Raw genomic sequence first — 20,057 nt, 5'->3', positions numbered from 1 at the left:
AGAGTTCAGACTTACCCAAAAGTAGAGAGAGCGTATAATGAGCCTATCACTTGCCTTGAGCATTTCCTAACCATGAGCAGCCCTGTGAGTGAAACAGACGGTCTCTCTCCTCCCTGAGAAAGCTTGTTAGCTGGTCTAGGAGCACACGTAGGAGCTGGTCAATATCAACAGAGAGAGAGAAGCACTAAGCGTTTCGTAAGGAAGGAACAGCACGTGCCCCAAGTAGACAGGTGGGAGAGCTTGGCTTGGGCGGGAAGCACCATGGGGTGGGCGTGGAGCGGCGCAGGCTAAGAACTCCAAGTGCTGGTGGGTACGGATGCGTATTTATTTTCAAGCCGGGTTTTAGCGTTGTTGAGATTCCACAGTTTCACAGGACCAGTAGGACTGTGACTGACATGCTATTGTCAGCCTGCAGGGAGCTAGCTGGTGGAGGGTCCATCCTCACAATGGTGCCCCCATCCCCACCCCCTTGTGTTAACACAAGAGAGAAGGAGGTTAACGGGGGGCAGGGGATCATGCTGGGGCCAGGTGGGGGGCGGGCAGAGGGGCTGGCAGATGCATTTGTTCCACCCATGCAAGATTCTTTAATTTTGTTGATTTAAAATTCAGGAGCCTTCGCTCCAACTTCCATTTCCAGCTTCTCTTCAGAAGTTGGGAGAGCTGCCAGCTCCAGGTCCCCTGGCAGCCTGGCCACGCTTGGCTGCAGCCGCAGAGCAGTTGCCCGCCGGGGTCGGGCATTGGAGCCCCAGCACGGGCGTCTGTGGCCCCCACGGGCCCTGTGAGCATTGCACCTGTCCCCCGGCTGCAGGCTGTGGACTGTCAGTAACACACACACAGCCACTTCTGAGGACAACTGAACGAGGGGTGGGCTGGATGCCGTGAGAGGTGGAGGGAGGCAAGGACCAGTCAGGATGCCTGACTCACCCTCTGCAGCTGCTGGGGGCGCACGACCTGCAGGCTGGTGGCCTTTGCTGGGGCTTCGCTGGGCACTCTCCTTGAGCTAATGCCATTATTTCATCATGAGCACACTTCCAGATCGAGTCTTTATTTTTTTAAGATTTTTTTTTTGATGTGGACCATTTTTAAAGTCTTTATTGAATCTGTTACAATAGTTTTAAAATTTTTATTTTATTTTTCGGCTGTACTGGGTCTTTGTTATGGCCTGTGGGCTTAGTTGCCCCGTGGCATGTGGGATCCTAGCTCCCTGACCAGGGATTGAACCCGTACCCCCTGCAATGGAAGGCGAAATCTTAGCCACTGGACCACCAGGGATGTCCCCAGATCTAGTCTGACTGGTGCAGCTCTGAAAAGCAGATGACTGATGCAGAAAAAGAAAGTGTCATGAAACATCCCCCCCAGTGAGCTGTGACCCCCATCCAGCTCCGGAAGGGAGGTGCAGACCACAGCCCTGTCTCATCTCTTGCCCCCTTGCAGAGCTGTGGGGTCGACTTCGAGATCAAAGCATTCGCCACACACAGCACGGATATGGAAGAGGACAAAATTCCCAAGAAGTAAGAGTGTGGCTGTGGGAATAGGTGAGGGGTCTGGAGTTAAGGGGTGGGGGTAAGAAACCACCCCTCACTTTATGTTTGTGAGACGGACTCTTCCCACACGGCTGGTGTGGTGGGTCACGGAGCCTCCCCGGGTCAAGACCATCAGGAGGGACCGTCTACACATGGGGTGGGTGTCCATGGCTGACCATCTAGGGGGAACGAAGAAGAAAATGACAGGAGCGTTATCAACCTCGTGTAAGCTCCTGACCTCCATAGTCCTTTGAGTTTCCTTCTTCCTTTGCATTTTGTTGTGGTGGTGGTAAACTATACATAACATGAAGTTGACCATTTTAACCATTTTCAAGGGTACAGCCCAGTGGCATTGAACATAGTCATTACCTTGTATAACCACTTGTACACTGTCTGCTATCTATATATAGCATTTGGGATATGTATGATAATGCATATGGGATATATATATGATGATATATCTATCCTGAATGGTATATAAATGATGATAGCATTTGGGAAATATCCCCAAACTATCTGTATCCCAAATGCCATCATCACCCTGAACAGAATCTCTGCCCACTAAGCAATGACTCCTGTCCTCCCAGGCCCTGGTGCTCATTTTTCTTGTTCCTGAATGAGGTTTCCAACTGTGCCCTCAACACTTGCCCCCTCATACTCAGCATTCACACCTGAGGATGCTTGTATCAGATGGCAATGACAAGCTGTCACATTTGTAGAGAGTTCTGAAACGTCATGTAGGCACACATTCCCACCGCAGCTGCACCTGAGAGGAGCTCAAGCTGGGGTCCTCACCAAGGGTGAGAGGGACCCTCAGAGGGCGGACGGGTCCACACCACCCGCCAGGCCCCGGCCCCCAGACCTGATCTGGCTATTAGTCCTTCTGCACCCATCAGGAGCATCCCCAAGGGACCCCAGCCTGAGGATGAGGCAGCGGGTGGTGGGGCGACCTGGTGGGCCCTCCCGAGCTGGCCCAGGTGCTGATCCCGTGACGTCTCATCCGCAGGAGCTCCGTGCGTTTGCTGATCCGGAAGGTACAGCACGCGCCACGCGAGATGGGTCCCCAGCCCCGAGCCGAGGCCTCCTGGCAGTTCTTCATGTCGGACAAGCCCCTGCGCCTCGCCGTCTCACTCAGCAAAGAGGTGACTGCGGAGCCGGCCTGCAGGGAGCCCACCCAGGCCCTCATCTGGGGGTGGGCTGCGGGCAGTCTTGGGTGTTGTGGTGAACACCAACCTCTGAGGATGACTGGACTTTTTCGTAACTTGAAGTCAGTGAAGGTGACCCTTAGAATAGGGCCAATCTGGCTCGCATTCTACTCATCGTGGGTCCCAGAAATGTGGGGGAGGTTTGCCCTCCCATCTCTGCCCCAGGGGGCCTCTTAGTGCGGCGTCAGTGGGTGTTACAAATTGTTTGCTTCCCTCAAACTGAAGTTGGGCAGTAACGGTAAGGGGGTGGCTGTGTCACGTGTGAATGTCATGGCCAAGAAAGGTGAAGGACCGCTGGCCAGGGCTGTCTCCGGTCCCTCTGGTCAACAAGAGTCACACACACATTGACACAAGCCCGGCAGACCGTATGTGTGCATGTGTGTGTGCATGTGTACATGTGCGCGTGCATGAATACATATATGCATGTGCACACGTGTATATGTGCATGCATGTGAGTGTGTACATGCACGTGTATGTGTGCACGTGTATGTGTGCGTGTGTGCACGCATGTGTGTGCATGTGCATGTATATGTGCATGCATGTGTGTACATGTGCGTGTATGTGTGCACGTGTATGTGTGCATGTGTGTGCGTGTATGTGTGTGCATGTATATGTGCATGCACTCATGTGTGTGTGCAACAACATGCCCATCTGGTATAGCACGGAGTCGCCACTGGATGAGCTCCACCTCTGCCCCCCACCACATTCTCCTCTCTTTTCACTCATTCTGCCCCAAATAACTTCATGATCCCGCTCAAGAGCTCCAGGGCCTGCTCTGCGTGACTCTCAGGACTCGGGCATTGTGGCCGGAGCCCACATCATCGCCTCAGCCTCCCACACATGGGGCAGAACCTGCACCAGACACATGCCCTCACCTTGTCTTCCTCAAGTGTGGGAATTCAGCCACTTTGCCTCCAGTTAAAGGACTGGGATGAATTTAGAAAGACATGACCAGGTTCTCTTTGCCTTTTCTGCCCCATCTGCTGACTTCTTCAGATCTATTACCACGGGGAGCCCATTCCTGTGACCGTGACCGTGACCAACAGCACAGAGAAGACAGTGAAGAAGATTAAAGTGCTAGGTAGGGCCTTCCGCTCCAAGCTGGATGGCAGAGCCTTCCAAGTCCCCAGTGGCCAAGTTTCCTGGGGTCTCTCCTCTGGTCTCTCAGGCCCTCCTGGTCCTTGGAACCTCTCGTTTGTCTCTGTTGTCAGGGCAGCAAGGCCTTAGAGGCGGAGGTCCCTTTAGTGTCCTCTCTGTAGCCTCCTGCCCAGCTTAGAGCCATCTTCCATCCTGGAACAACATCCCCCACAGGACGTCTTCCTGTCCTTCCTTGTCCTGCCTTCCTGGAGGGTCCAGGTCCGGTGGGGGGGAGGGGTTTCCTTTCTGCAGAGTAGTGGGGGGACCTGGCCTGGGAACCCTGGGGTCCCTTGCGGGCTTGTGCTGTGCACATCGTCTCAGAATCCAGCGGGCAGTCACAGCAGGGCTTCCTGGTCTACCTTCCTGGGTTTTTCTGATCTGTTGATTGAGCGCACTGGACATGCTTTGTAAATGGTCATCCCCACTGTCACTGCTGCTGTTGTGTTGCCGTGTGATGCCCCAGCCTCCCATATATTCTGGAAAGGGGCCTCTGACTTACTGGTCCCACTGGTCCAGCACACTGCCTCAGGTCAAAGGGCGTCAAAGTGAGCGGGGATGCTCCCAGATCTTGGTCTCATGTGGGTGACGTGGAAAGACATGATAGAATGACCTGGAAGGGAGACCTGTCCGTTCACATCTCCCTCAGGCCCTTGATGACTGAGACAGAGTTAGGGTGACCAACTGTCCTGGGTTAACCAGGATCAAAGACCAAAGACTTCCAGTGCTAAAACAGGCCAGTCCCAGGCAGACCAGGACGGTTGGTCACCTAAGTGTCATCCACTACGTTCCTCTCTCCCTCTTGTCCATCATAGATAAGGCTCAGGAATCAGATGCACTCATACTGAAATATTCTAGATTTTTCTTAATGCTAATGTACATGTTTACATTAAGGTTTTGTTTTTATGTGAGTTTAGTTTCTATGCCTTTAAGTCTCTGTAGGACCTGGTGTGATTTATCTAGCATGTTGTATGTCATGTTCCATATGGTATTTCACAAAGCAGCAGGACGGAGAAAGTATCATTTGATAATTATTTTTTAAGTTGTTTTTCAAAATTTTATGAATCCAAACATCCAAACCGCTAATGTTTGAAAGAAACTGTTGAATTTCTGAAGGCAGACATTGAGAACTTTATATAGGCCAAGCACTGTGTTTTCTCAAATTTGATTTTAATGGAAATTAAAAATCATCTTTTTGAGGGCTTCCCTGGTGGTCCAGGAAGCTCCATGCTTCCAATGCAGGAGGTGTGGGTTCAATCCCTGGTTCGAGAAATTATTCATGCTACAAGGTGTGGCCAAAAAAAAAAAATAAATAAATATCACCTTTTAAAATTATCACAATAACTGTATAAGTTAGATGCGATCATCACCCCCATTTTGCTGATGGTGAAATTGAGGCTCGGGGAAGTTCAATAACTACACCACTGCTGATGGCTAGGCAGGGATTTGAGCCCAGGTAGTCTGGCCCCAGAGCCCACCTTCCTATCCACTACACCACACCCACAGATCAATCGTGTGCTGCATGATTCACCAGGCAAGAATACTGGAGTGGGTTGCCATGCCCTCCTCCAGGGGATCTTCCCGACCCAGGGATGGAACCCGCCTCTCTTATGTCTCCTGCATTGGCAGGCAGGGTCTTTACCACTAGCGTCACCTGGGAAGCCTGGCCTGAGGCCAGAACAGGAATCTCAGCCTTAAAGCTGAGCCTGAGAGGTGCACTCAGATGGCCATTAGAGAGGGAAGGCCAGCCATGTCCCCCGGGAGGCGGCAGGCAGGACCCCACACCGAGTCACCCTACCCTGACCTCCCTTTGCAGTGGAACAAGTGGCCAACGTGGTTCTCTACTCGAGTGATTATTACATCAAGCCGGTGGCTGCGGAGGAAACACAGTGAGTAGCGGGTTGGGTTTCTATTTCCTGGGCGGTTCCGGCTTCTTTGTCAAGTTCCCCTTTTCGGTCGTTGGTGCAGAAGGAAGTAGAGCGGTCAGCCAGCTCCCCAGCTTGCCGTGTCCTTCCCCTTTTCTCACTTCAAGGGCTGCAAAGTCACAAGAGTTCTGAGAGCTGGGTCGAGCTAGGAAATGATGGGGAGGAGAAAAATGAAGCCTGAACCGTCACAGCGGGAAGGGCTAGAGCCTTCTATTGATCCTTAAATAAGTGGGTAGGAATCTGATACTGTTTCTGACCCCCAGAACAGGTCATCAAATAACCTGTCAGCCCACATGAGGGTTCTCTATCTTTTGATTATCTCCACAATTTGAAAATCTGGTACCCATGACGAGGAGATTAGAATGCTATCTCAGTACTCTGCCACTTGTCATGAGTGACTTTTCTCCCTCCATTAGAATAAAAATCAAATGGAAAACAAACCAACAATAAAACCCAAACAAGAACCCTGCGATGGCTTCTTCACGGTGCAGCAAGAGACCTGACCGGTTTTACTTTGCACTAGGCACTCAGGTTCATTTAACTCACAGCTCTCGGGGGTTACCAACCCCCCACCCAGGAAGGATCATTTGGGAAGGTGTTTTCCTGTTTTCCAAGCCCCATTGTACGACAAAAATACTCTCATCGTTGGAGGAAGGCGGTGGGGTGAGGAAAGACAGCCGATTCAGCAAGAAAACATTACATAATATTTAAAAGGCCACTTCGGGATAAACTGTTACTTAAAGCAGAACCTGGCCTGAGTTTACGTCTCAGGGGAGAGAGGCAGGAAATGAACCACTGACTGCCTCTGCGGGGCCAAGCCTGGGGTCAGTTCTACTTTCAGACTGCATCCTTGCCCATACCGGTGCCTGGGAGTCTTCCTGGCTCACCTGTTGGCATGTGCCCAACAATGATAGGAGGAAATGGTCCCCAGCTGAGGTTTCCCCTAATATACCCCATTATCTGGTCCTATTTTCAGCTCATTTTGCATCAGAGTCCTAGAAAACTGGACACCATCCTCGGTGTCCAAAACTGTGGGAGTGAAAGTGAGGCTTTGGGGGCTCTGGTGGGCAGGCCACCTGGGAACCAGGTCAACCCTGATGACCAAGCTGTTACCCACCATCTAGTCCCAGATCCCGAAGGTGCTGGGAAGTGGCCAGGTGGGGCTTTGGTCCAGGGTCTTGGCAGAGGCCGTCGGCCAGGGTGCAGCAGGATAGGCCATGGTCCAAGGCCAGCCCGGGGGCCCCTTCCTACTGCAGTTACCTTGACAAGGCAATTTCTGCTTCTGTCACTCTGCTGCCCAAACCAAGCTTTTTAAGAGAAGATTCCCCCGGGTCCCAAAGGCAAGGATGTGGGCCACCTTGTCTCAAGCAGGATGCTGTAAAGGGTGTGCCCAGGAGCCTCCTGTGTGCACTTGGAGGCCGGAGAAGCCACAGCCGCCTTCAAGTCCCCAGGGAGATTGAGGAGGCTGGCAGTGGGGCTCCCCATATGTCTGAGGGCCCTCTGAGGAAAGGCCCGAGGCTGGCTCCGGGGCAGGGCTTCCAGGGCCCTGCCTTCTGGCCGGGCACAAGGATGAAGGTTATGCCAGGAACATGGCTAGAGCCCGCCTGGGCTCTGCGATCAGAGAGCCCGTGAGGCTGCACAGTGGCTGTTGGCACAGGCCTGGGGGCAGCCCATGGGCAAGTGGCAGAGCCAACTCTCCAGCCTCAGAAACTGCTTTGTGAGCTGGGGACGCTGCCCCACCTGGGGAAACCACGCTGCTGTGCCCTCCGCTGCACCCAGGCCCACTGTTTGATAGGAGGTCCCTCTGTCTATCAGATGCTGGGGAGGCCCCACCTGGCTGGTGATGGAGGCCATCTGGGGGAGAAAAAGCCTGTGCTGCTCTGAACCCCAAACTGCCCAGTCTGTCCAGCTCACGTGGGGGATTCCCTGGGTACACATTGAGCCTCCTGACATGGACGACGCCCAGCCTGGGCTTGCTCTTGTCCCTGTCGGGTCACCCTGCAGCCCATCATGTGCTTCATGGAGTCTCAGGAGGAAACCGGGTGTGGTCCTTGATCCTTGGGCCAGTCGGTCTCACTTCACCCCATAGAACATTCCAGAAATTCAGCCATGGGAGCACGCTGAGAAATGCTCCAATGTTGCTGCCAGCCTGTTGTGAGACGTGCTCTTCTCCTTCTCATGAGACATGCACAGCCCCTCCAGGCTCTTTCCCACGAGTTGCGGGGAACCTGGCTTCTGGGAAATGCGTGAGCATAGACAAGGTCTCTTGGGGGCCGCGGTGGCCATAAGAGCAACTGGCTAAATCCGCCGTGTTTCTTCCTACAGGGAAAAAGTGCCACCAAACAGCTCGCTGACCAAGACGCTGACACTGGTGCCCTTGCTGGCCAACAACCGCGAGAGAAGGGGCATCGCCCTGGACGGGAAGATCAAGCATGAGGACACGAACCTGGCCTCCAGCACCATGTGAGCCCCTGAGACTCAGTGCTGGCGGGGTCGGGGGAAGGGGTCTGGGTCTTCTCGTCCCAGTCCTGTGCTCATGGCTGGCACATAGCACGGTGGCCGGCGGTGCAAAGCCAATGCTCAGCGGCCGGAGCAGGGACCCTCTCTCCCGCGCCTGGTATGACGTAGTGACTACAGCTCTGGGCTCTGGAGACAGCTTTGTGCCAAAGCGCCACTCCCTTGCTGACCGTCTGGGCCACCCCGTCCCGACAGCATCAGCTGTCTGAGCGAGGACCTCAGTTTCCCCATCCATAGGGTATGAGAGCTGACACGGATTATGGGAGACAGGCCACATTAAATGTGGGGCCCGGCACACAGTAAGTGCCCCAGAAAAGTCAGCTCGTACCTCTAAGAAATAGCATCAACTAGCTAGCATTGAACTGAGTACCTCATGAAGGATGGAAACATCATTTATTCATTTCCATCTGGAAAGGTAAGGAACAGGAGGTCCTGACGGCTACGGATGTCAGCTTGGTTTAAATGAAACTAAGCACTGATCTGCTGACCCAACTCAGAATGTTAGGCTGAATTGAGGCAATGGATCCAGTAAAAAACTAGATCGAAGCTTCTAAGTCAAATACCCCTGCTATTCCTCACCGTCCTCTGGGGCTTCTGTTCCTGGGAACACGTGTGCTGAAGAGCCCTGATGATCGGGGGTAGGAGCTGTCACCAGGCTTGGGGTTCACTGCCAGCTCCCCATTCTGTGTAACCGCCTCCCACCCCCCGCCATCCTGTGTGACCCACGGCCCCAGTGATCGCCTCCAGGTGATGCTGTCAGGAAAAGCTCTGAGATGAACAGTTGGGGCAGTGAACACCAGGCAGAAAGCAGGATCATGGGAGCCAGAGGGTTTCTGAGGACGATTTGCCAGCTGGCGTGTTAGAGTCTAAGCATGTCTGTGATGCTCTGGGAGATGGGCAAACAGGGAGACAACACTCTAGATCCAGGAACTCAAGGGTGAAGGAATCACAAAGTTCAAAGTGACATGTGCGTTTGTAAAGATCTTTCGTCATTCGTGGAGTATTATATAAACACGCCCATCTCTCCATGCTTTCTTTGGTGAGAAAGGTGAATTTCTACTCATTTGATGGAAGAGGAGATTGAGGTTTCACCAGATGAGAGGTTCAGCCAAGGTCATCGGGTCAGTCAATGGTAGAGCAAAGCCCCCCCCAGTCCCCAGCCTCGAGCTGATGCTTTCAAATTATGGTACTGTGGAGAAGACTCTTGGGAGTCCCTTGGACTGCAAGGAGATCAAACCAGTCCATCCTAAAGGAAATCAGTCCTGAATATTCATTGGAAGGACTGATGCTGAAGCTCCAATACTTTGGCCACCTGATGAGAAGAGCTGACTCATTTGAAAAGACCCTGATGCTGGGAAAGAGTGAGGGCAGGAGGAGAAGTGGGTGACAGAGGGTAAGAGGGTTGGATGGTGTCATGGACTCAACTGACGTGAAAGTGAAAGTGAAAGTTGTTCAGTTATGTCCGACTCTTTGCAACCCCATGGACTGTACAGTTAGTGGAATTCTTCAGGCCAGAATACTGGAGTGGGTAGCCTTTCCCTTCTCCAGGGGATCTTCTCAACCCAGGGATCGAACCCAGGTCTCCCGCATTGCAGGTGGATTCTTTACCAGCTGAGCCACCAGGAAAGCCCAAGCATACTGGAGTGGGTAGCCTATCCCTTCTTCAGCCAATCTTCTCGACCCAGGAATCGAACTGAGTCTCCTGCATTGCAGGCGGATTCTTCACCTGCTCTTTAACTGAGCTACCTGGGAAGCCCATGAGTTTGAGCAAACTCCAGGAGATAGCGAAGGACAGGGAAGCCTAGCATGCTGCAGTCCATGGGGTTGCAAAGAGTCGGATACAACTTAGTGACTGAATGACAACAAATCCCCATCCACCCAGTGCCTTCCAGCACCCCAGACAGTGAGGACACAGCAAAACATGGATGACCAGGTCTCTTGGAGAGGGTGGTCCCCCACCTGGGGAGCCTAGGGAGAAGGGTTGATCCATCTAGTCTCTGCTTCCCACTGCTCCTCTGCATTCTTCTGTTTTTCTTCTCTGTTTGAACAGCGTAAAGGAGGGAATAGACAAGACCGTCATGGGGATCCTGGTATCTTACCAGATCAAGGTGAAGCTCACAGTGTCGGGGTGAGTGTCCATGCCCCAACGTGCCGCTTGCTCTGTCTGGCTGTCAGCCATCTGAATGGTTTTGTTCCCGAGTGATTGGGAGACAGAAAGCAAGAAAGGTCCACAAATTCTGCCAATTACATGGTAGGGTTTGAGAAAGACTCTATTTGTCTAGTTTCACAATTCTGCCTGATGTAACATTACAGAGAAAAAGGTAGAAAAGCAGACTGCAAAACACGTACACTACTGGTACCACCTGGCAAGAATGGGTGTGCATGTGGTCACCTGTGGAAGTTGATCTAAAAAAGGAGAAGGCCTTTGACTGTGCTTCAGAAAAGCATCAGTTCAGTTCAGTTCATTTGTCACTCAGTCATATCTTACTCTTTGCGACCCCATGGACTGTAGCACGCCGGGCTTCCCTGTCCATCACCAACTCCTAGACCTTGCTTAAACTCATGTCCATTGAGTCGATGATGCCATCCCACCATCTCATCCTTTGTCATCCCCTTCGCTTCCTGCCTTCAATCTTTTCCAGCACAGGGTCTTTTTCAATGAGTCAGTTCTTCATATCAGGTGGCCAAAGTATTGGATCTTCAGCTTCAGCATCAGTCCTTCCAATGAATATTCATGACTGATTTCCTTTAGGAGGGACTGGTTGCATCTCCTTGTAGTCCAAGGGACTCTTAAGAGTCTTCTCCAACACCACAGTTCAAAAGCATCAATTCTTCAACACTCAGTTTTCTTTATAGTCCAACTCTCACATTCATACATGACTACTAGAAAAGCCATAGCCTTGACTTGACGGACCTTTGTTGGCAAAGTAATGTCTCTGCTTTTTAATATGCTGTCAAGGTTGGTCATAGCTTTTCTTCCAAGGAGCAAGTGTCTTTTAATTTCATGGCTGCAGTCACCATCTGCAGTGATTTTGGAGCCCAAGAAAATAAAGTCTGTCACTGTTTCCATTGTTTCCCCATCTATTTGCCATGGAGTGATGGGATCGGATGCCATGATCTTAGTTTCTTGAATGTTGAGTTTTAAGCCAGCTTTTTCACTCTACTCTCTCACTTTCAAACAGAGCTCTTTAGTTCTTTGCTTTCTGCCATAAGGGTGGTGTCATCTGCATATCTGAAGTTATTGATATTTCTCCTGGCACTCTTGGTTCCAACTTGTGCTTCATCCAGCCCAGCATTTTGCATGATGTACTCTGCATATAAGTTAAATAAGCAGGGTGACAGTATACAGCCGTTACATACTCCTTTCCCAATTTGGAGCCAGTCTGTTGTTCCATGTCCAGTTCTAACTGTTGCTTCTTGACCTGCATACAGATTTTTTAGGAGTCAGGCAAGGTGGTCTGGTATTCCCAACTTTTAAAAAATTTTCCACAGTTTGTTGTGATCTCCCCAGTCAAAGGGTTGGCATTATTAATAAAGCAGAAGTAGATGTTTCTCTGGAACTCTTGCTTTTTATATGATCCAATGGATGTTAGCAGTTTGATGTCTTATTCCTCTGCCTTTTTTAAATTCAGCTTGAACATCTGGAACTTCATGGTTCATGTACTATTGAAGCCTGGCTTGGAGAATTTTGAGCATTACTTTGCTAGCATGTGAGATGAATGCAATTGTGCAGTAGTTTGAAGATTCTTTGGCATTGCCCTCCTTTGGGATTGGAATGAAAACTGACCTTTTCCAGTCTTGTGGCCACTGCTGAGTCTTCCAGATTTGCTGGCATATTGACTACAGCACTTTCACAGCATCATCTTTTAAGATTTAAAATAGCTCAACTAGAGTTCCATCACCTCCACTAGCTTTGTTCATAGTGATGCTTCCTGAGGCCCACTTGACTTCGCATTCCAGGATGTCTGGCTCTAGGTGAGTGATCACACCATCATGGTTATCTGGGTCATGAAGGTCTTTTTTGTACAGTTCTTTTGTGTATTCTTGCCACCTCTTCTTAATATCTTCTGCTTCTTTTAGGCCCATGCCATTTCTGTCTTTTATTGTGCCCATCTTTGCATAAAATGTTCCCTTTGTGTCTCTAATATTCTTGAAGAGATCTCTAGTTCTCTTCAGAAAAGCATGGTAGCTGGGAAATGAATTCACAGTGCATCTCAGGAGGCTCCATCCATAATGGGGAGGGCTTCCCCGCCCCCCAAAAAGCCATTACAGGACTGGGGAGTCTCCTTTTCACACTAGAGCACAGATGTCTCATAGTTCTGAGGAAATGGTTTTCCATCTTTTTTCAAATTCAATTTCTTTCCATTTAAAAATCTCATCAAGGGACTTCCCTGGTGGTCCTGTGATTAAAATTGTGTGCTTCCAACTCAATGGGTGTGGTTCAGTTCCTAGTTGGGGAACTAAGATCCCACGTGCCACATGGCATGGTAAAAAAAAGAAGGAAATCTCATTGAAAGGGAAAAACTTGACTTCTCATTTTCCTTTTCAAATTCCATTGTCAAAGGCTCTGGCCTTTTACCTTAATGAGTCCTGGGTAGTTCAGCCATCAAGGCAAATCTATGTGTGTATTCCATAAGTCTCAGTGGACGAAGAGTTCCCCAAATTTTGGTTGGGACCACAAAGTAGAACATGGTTGGTTAAAGTAGAACATGGTTGGTTTTGCAGATTTCATTAACATAGCATTGTAGTTGTCCTGTTTTACAAAGTGAATAGTGTTGAGACTTCCCTGGAAGTCCAGTGGTTAAGACTCTGTGCTTCCAACGCCAGGGATGCAGGTTCGATTCCTGGCTATGAAATTAAGATCCAAAATGCCCTGCAGCAAGGACAATATATATATATACACACACACACACACACACATATATAGATATAGTATCTGTATCTATATCTAGAAAGTATATGGTGCTTTCTTTCACTTTCTCTGAGAGGATCTAAAACAGTCGAATGTAACAGTCAAGGTAAGCATTTAGCAGGTATTTCATGGTGACCTTTGTGGCCACAAGAGAAATTCTGGACTGGGGTTTATTCTTGAACTTTAGGGCTTAAACCTAAGTGATTCCTCTTTTTAACTAATCCACTTGAGAAAGACATGAAGCCACAAGCAGAGAGGAAGAGTGGAGTGCACCGTGAGGAGCGCAAAGGTCCGGAAAGCCGTGGGTGATGAAGGAGCGGAGGGGGACGCGTCCGCTTCTGAATAATGGCAGGGAGGGTTGTGTTACCGCCGTGGACAGTCACCACAGCCCTGTTTGTGTTTTTGTTTCCTAGCCTTCTGGGAGAGCTCACCTCCAGGTAAGCCTCATCACCTTCCTTCTCTGCTGGACTCCAGGGTTTGAAGGGGACAAACCTTGGGTTTAAAACAGGACAGTGTCCTGCTCAGCGATGATGGGAAACTTGCCTGCTCACGCCGTGCAAAGCTTGAGTGATGGGGTGAGGCTGGGATGTTCCGTGGAGACCGTAGCTGGGTCTGCCGCTGGATGAAGGCACGCACATGGACACACCCTCAGAAAACAGGCACACTCCATGCAGTTGCCCCTGTGTGTACGCGTGTGTGTTCAGGGGTGAAATATACATCACGTGGAGCATACCGTTTTAACCGTTTAAACCTGTACAGTTTAGGAACTTCCCTGGTGGTCCAGTGGTTAAGACTGTGTGCTTCCAATGCAGGGGGCACAGGTTTGATTCCTGGTCGGAAAACTAAGACTCACCTGCCTCTTGATGCAAACAAACAAAACAAACAGTACAGTTCAGAGGCATCAAGGACACTCACATGTGGTGTGGCTCTCACCAGTCTCTAGCTCTTGTACCCTGTGTCCCGAAAGGAAACCCCGTACCTGCTGAGACTCTCCTACTCTCCCCACTCCGAGCCAAGTGCTCATCTACCTCCTAACTCTGTAGATTCGCCTCATCTGGACATTTTATATGAACGGAATCAGGCAATATTTGTCCCCTCGTGACTGGCTTCCTCACCCGGCATGTTTGCAGTGTCAGTGTTGTAACATGTCAGTACTTCTTTCCTGTTGATGGCTGAGATTCAGTCCATGGTATGAGTGGGCCACATTTTGTTTATCCATTCATCGGCGGGTGGACATTTGGACTGTTTCCAGTTTGGGACTGTTTGGGCTTTTGTGAATAGTGACAGCAGCCTTTTAAATCAGGCACACAGAGGCAGCAGGTAAGACACGTTTGAGGCAGGTGCTGACCTTATATATTCCGTTACTGACTCCTATCATCCCCGCTCCCATGGAACCCAGGGCAACTTCTCTCCTAGACCCTGGCCACATGAGGATCCACCAAGAGTGCCTTATCAACAGACGAGATTTGACCAAAGCAGTGACCCCAGGGTGGGAGGCGGTAGGCCTTGGGTGAAACAGGGAGTAACCCTTGTCCCCCCCGGCCTGCCGACCCCTTTCCATTCTTCCTGTGTCCAGATTTTCCTTCTGCCCCTTCCTGACTCCCTGCCCTCCTTTTCCTGTATAAATTCCAAGCTGCCTCAAAGTCCTATAGCTTCTGGAATTGGCTGGACTCTGCTCATCCCAAGGGACTGCTCTCCACAGACCCAGGTCTCCAGCATTGCAGACAGATTCTTTACCTTCCGAGCCACCAGGGGAACCCAGGTGGCACTAGTGGTAAAGAAATCGTCTGTCAATGCAAGAGACATATGTTCGATCCCCGGGTTGGGAAGATCCCCTGGAGAAGGGCATGGCAACCCACTCCAGTATCTTGCCTGGAGAATCCCATGGACAGAGGAGCCTGGGGAGGCTACAGTCCACAGGGTCTCAAAGAGTCAGACAGAACTGAATTGACTTAGCATACACTATGTCCCTGGACATTTCACTACTTAGCATGTCCCTGAAACTAATAACCAGGAGGAAAGGAGACCCCAAAATCCTGGCCGCCTCAGCCTCATGCAAGTGGAGTTTCCGGAACACATTTCAGGGAATACATTTAAAAATTCCTTCCTGACCACTTCCTGACTTCTGGTTTGTTTTGTTTTGGACCTCGCTGAGTCCTCCTTAAGCTGGGGCCTGGGGATCTTTCTCGAAGTTCTGCAGCCACGGCGCTCAGCTGTGCATTTACAGCCATGCGCATCCTGACCGCTCTGCCTCCTTTGTTTCTAGTGAAGTGGCCACTGAGGTGCCGTTCCGCCTCATGCACCCTCAGCCAGAGGACCCAGGTCAGTCATGCCTTGTCTTGGCTTCCTCTAGTCCTACGCCACCCTCGGGTTTCTGACTTAGTCTCCGCTAGTTCTTCCTTGACCGCGTCTCTGGGCACGGAGGGGGCCAGGCATCCAAGGCTGCAGGCCACATTCAAGTGCCCGGGCCCTCCCAGAAACCAGGCCTCAGCGACTATGTCAGGGGGCTTGGCCAGTGGTCCAGGCGGTTTGTCCAGCTCCAGTGAGTGCCCAGAGGATGTAGCATCCTTGCTTGGATGCGGGCTATCTTGTTAGGTTTTGTTAGGAATGATTTAAAAGCAGGCACTTTGCTATAAATAAGCTTGGGTTGAGATTTAAAGAAAATTCGGGCGAAAGATAAATTTGACAGCCTGATGCTTTTGCATTTCATTTGGGAGCATTAATAGGAATTTAGAAGGTGAGTGTTTCTGAAAGTGGCAGCTGTGATGGGAATACAGAAGTTACTAGGAATGAGGATCAGGCTGGGATCCTAACGCCTGGGCTCCTTTGAATTGTCAATCCATTGGCTCTTGTATGGATGTTAAAAACAAATAAAGCCATGGTTGTACAGCTCTGTGAGCAAGCTAAAAACCAGAGGGCTTTAGCTGTAAAGCTGTGCATGTAAATAGGTGAATTGTATGATATGTGAATTGGACTTCTCCGGTGGCTCAGACGGTAAAGAGTCTGCCTGCAATGGAGGAGGCTCAGGTTTGATCCTTGGGTCAGGAAGTTCCTCTGGAGAAGGAAATGGCAACCCACTCCAGTATTCTTGCCCAGAGAATTCCATAGACAGAGGAGCCTGGTGGGCTGCAGTCCATGGGGTCACAAAAAGTCGGATACAACTGAGCGACTAAGCATAGCACAGCTCTTTGGAAAGGGATAAATGAAGCAGCAAAATTAATATGGATGCGATCTCAGAAATTCTGAGGAACATTCTCCACTGTGTGTTAAGGTGGCTTAGTTGGCAGGAAAGAAAAATGGATATGTCTAGATGAGAACCCTTCAGAGTTATAGTAATTAAGAACATTTTAAGTAAAAGTGGTATAAACAAGCAGGGTTTATTTTTCTTATATTTTATAAAAAGCCTTTATACACTGATAATGAGACAGCATTTAAACATCAGAATGAGCCCCCGTATTCATTTTGGCTTTGTCTCAAAACTATTTTGTCTCAAAGTATGTCTTCCAAATATTTTGGATTCAAATACTCAACGTGCTTTGCCAAAAACTTCCCTTGGGGGAAAAACACACAGCCTAACCGTATTTTTTTTTATTATTATTATTCATTTATGCTTGTGTCATTAAAGCACTATTTTAAACTGTGAGGTTGTGATGCATTCTGGTCCCTTTCAAGGACATTTTAAAAGGCTGTTTTAAAACTATGACTGGAGGATATCGCTGGTGTCAGATCCTTTTCTGGCCCTGTGAACAGACTTTAGGACTTCTCTTGGGGGAAGTGGGATTATTCCTTTCCTGGGTATGACGTCTTCATGTTCCAGTCATTATGGCCCTTACACTGAACGTATTACAACATCAAGGCTAAGACAATGATCTTTCATACTGTCAGATTTCAGGGAGAAAGAACAAATTACCCCACAGACTAGGAGTTCTCATTCCCCGAGGTTTATGCGTCTCCAGTTTCATTTGCAGATGCACACTCATATCTCACTAGCCTGGTCCCCGACTCCCTGAGTCTAGACGAGGAGACGCTAAACAGGGGAAGCATAAACTAGAGTTAAGAAGCCCTGCCAGGGCTAGAGGCCAAGTGATTTGTACGCAGTAAGTGCTAGAGAAATGCTACTGAGATTTTATTGTCCTCTGTCTAGAGCATTCTTATAGAATTCAGGTGTTGACTCTCTTCAAGGCTGATGGTCGCACTTAGTATAATTTTATGCTCATCACCGAGGCAGGGGTGTCCAGGATGGTTCTTGCCCAGTGTTGGTTTTGACGCATCAGCCTCTTGGTAGGTCCCCTGTGCGGTGGGGATAGGTCCCCTCACCCCCCAACAGCCACTGGGGTGCAGGTTCAGTGTCAAGTCCCAGGACTCACCCCTAGAGAGTGGGACGTGGAAGCAGGACCAGGTGTACTTCCACCACATGGGAGGTGGCCTGTGGACAGGGTCCAAAGGACGTGTCGTAGGGAGAAAGGCTTTGAAAAGAGAAGCCCAGCTTCAGAGGGGGTGAGGTTAAGCAGGGACAGGGTCTAGAGGGTGAGGTTGTGGCTGTTCCGTCTGGGGAGGTGTAGGTTGTGGGGGCAACTTTTGGAGGAAGCGAAGGTTAAAAATGCAGGGAGAGGGACGTCCCTGGTGGTCCAGTGGCTAAGACTCTGGGCTCTCAATGCAGGGGCCCGGGTTCGATCCCTGATCAGGGAACCAGATCCCACGTGCCGCAACTAAGACTCTGAGCAGTCAAATCAATAAATGACTTAAAGACAACAAAAATGCAGGAAGAAAGGTCCTCTGAGGGGGACCTGGCCAAGAAGCAGGAATGACATGCAATTCTCATGAAATGCGTGTTTCCTGGCCTTTTATTCCTCCACCTGTAAAGTGACCTAATGAAGGAAGAAGATTTCTGCTAGACAGGATGGATGCTAACAAATGTCTCTCCTTTCTTCCACGCTCGCAGATACCGCCATGGAAAGGTGAGCACTGCCCGGCATTATCCCCGTTCTGTGACCTCCTCCTCCGCAACCCTAGAGCGAGACTTCACACTTGTGTGTGTTTTGTTTTTTTCTTCTCCTTCTTCTTCTTTTTTTTTTAAATGCAAGTGCCTGACTTAAGCTTTGATTGCCGAGTCATCCACTTACTTCAAAGAGGCATCCACTCCAGAGATGGCTATCTCGAATAAACACATTGCCAGCCACAGGACTAGATCCCAGCCAGGCCTGCTCTCCCCACTGAGGCGCCTCTGTTTTAGAGATTTCGGTTGATTTCAGTAACAGATCCTTCGAGCCACTTGTTCTTTTGTCTTAGTGCGCTTTAAATTCCCCGCTCTTCTGTTTTAAAACTCACCAATAAAGAGTGAGCCCTCGAAACTCTAGACGTCCCCCCGCCTCGACCCAAATAAAGGCAGAACACCCCAGGCCCGTTGTCTCTGAGCTCTCTTTATCCATGACTTTGCTGTGTGGCCCCAGGTGCGCTGTGTACCTCCCAGGTCCTGTAAGTAATAAACCTTTATTTTCTCAAAGTTTCTGGATGGTTATTGCTGAAGGGCATCTTGCAGTCCTAACAGGAACCATGAGGGCTGAGCCAGCCACAACAGTGGTTACTGATAGGCTAAGACCTGCACAAAACAAAACAAACCCCTTTGAGGGTGAGACACCCCATGCTCTCAACACTGGCACACGGCCTGGCTTTCCTGTTGCTCCCTATTATCAGGGCACACACACATGTGGACACACGTATGCATGTGCGCACATACACACACAGTTATCCCAAGCATGTGTGTTTGCTCTGTGGGTTCCTTCATTGTTTCATATTTTTGTTTGCTAAAGCAATTTTACGTGGAAGGCTAGGAGGAGGATGGCCTTGTCCCCCATTGCATCAGTGGGAGAAACTTGACGGGTTCCTCTTGCAAAAGGAAGATCAAGGACCTTGTTTTTCCTCCGGATTTCATCGCAAGCTCCAAAGAACATGCCTTGATCAAAATGTTCTTTGTTTTTATTTTAGTTTTCAGGATGAAAATTTTGTTTTTGAGGAGTTTGCTCGCCAAAATCTGAAAGATGCAGGAGAATATAAGGAAGAGAAGACAGAGCAGGAGGCGGCTATGGATGAGTGAAGAGGCCTGCTCAGGACGCGGGATGCTTAGCCACATGGTAGCAGGGCTAGCCCTTTAGTGATGCTAAATTCCAAAGTGTGGGTCTTTTTCACAGAAATAAAGTTTGTTCTGCCCCGGCTGTGAGTCAAGCTGACTTGTTGGGGAGGCTGACTGAGTTAGTAACACGCAAGGGGCAGCCTTGAATCTGGGGGCGCAGGGGCATGGGAGAGTGGGTTGGAGGGGAGAAGGACCCTTCAAGGTAAGAAGCCATCCTGAAATCATTTGCTCATCCGACGGGGGGCTGGTGTGTCCCAGGCTTTCTCCAGGGCCTCTGGGGTAGGCTGTTTCCCTGGAAACTTGGGGAAGGGGGTGGTACGGGGCTGTGTGTCTAGTGACCTGTGCTATCCTAGCTCCAGGGCACCCACAGAGCCTCCACAGAGAAACAGGGCAGTGGACAAATGTGGGCAAAACCACTCTTCATCTCTTATTCAACTTTGGTAAAGAATCCGCCTGCGATGTGGGAGACCTAGATTCGATCCCTGGGTTGGGAAGATCCCCTGGAGAAGGGAAAGACTACCCACTCCAGTATTCTGGCCTGGAGAATCCCATGGACTATACAGTCCATGGGGTCGCAAAGAGTCGGACACGACTAGGCGTCTTTCACTTTCACTTCGCTTTGGATCTAAGTCCTGCTTGAGCTCTGGGTTGTTGGGTTGTTTTTATTGAATGCAAGCAGTGAAATTCCAGTTGTCTGGTGTAAAGGGGGAA

The 20,057-nt window shown here is 50.0% G+C and overlaps 1 protein-coding gene across 9 annotated transcripts in view; it reads left to right on the top strand.

The window, feature by feature from the left end:
* SAG (S-antigen visual arrestin) overlaps positions 1-19,428 on the top strand; it is a 41,380-nt gene extending 21,952 nt beyond the window's left edge. For 5 of the 9 annotated variants that reach the window (XM_070468451.1, XM_020893901.2, XM_070468456.1 and 2 more), the window contains 10 exons: positions 1,435-1,511; positions 2,530-2,665; positions 3,725-3,809; positions 5,679-5,751; positions 8,113-8,250; positions 10,355-10,432; positions 13,630-13,653; positions 15,483-15,538; positions 18,159-18,174; positions 19,202-19,428. In XM_070468451.1, coding sequence (XP_070324552.1) covers positions 1,435-1,511; positions 2,530-2,665; positions 3,725-3,809; positions 5,679-5,751; positions 8,113-8,250; positions 10,355-10,432; positions 13,630-13,653; positions 15,483-15,538; positions 18,159-18,174; positions 19,202-19,310 — 792 coding nt within the window. In that variant the 3' untranslated portion in view covers positions 19,311-19,428. The other 4 variants (XM_070468452.1, XM_070468453.1, XM_070468454.1 and 1 more) reach the window with 4 other exon arrangements.
* The last annotated feature ends 629 nt before the right edge of the window (positions 19,429-20,057 follow it).

The sequence above is a fragment of the Odocoileus virginianus genome, chromosome 5 (genome assembly GCF_023699985.2).
Source record: "Odocoileus virginianus isolate 20LAN1187 ecotype Illinois chromosome 5, Ovbor_1.2, whole genome shotgun sequence".
NCBI lineage: Eukaryota > Metazoa > Chordata > Mammalia > Artiodactyla > Cervidae > Odocoileus > Odocoileus virginianus.
Note: the sequence above shows the minus strand (reverse complement) of the source record. Positions and strands in the feature narration are given on the sequence as shown.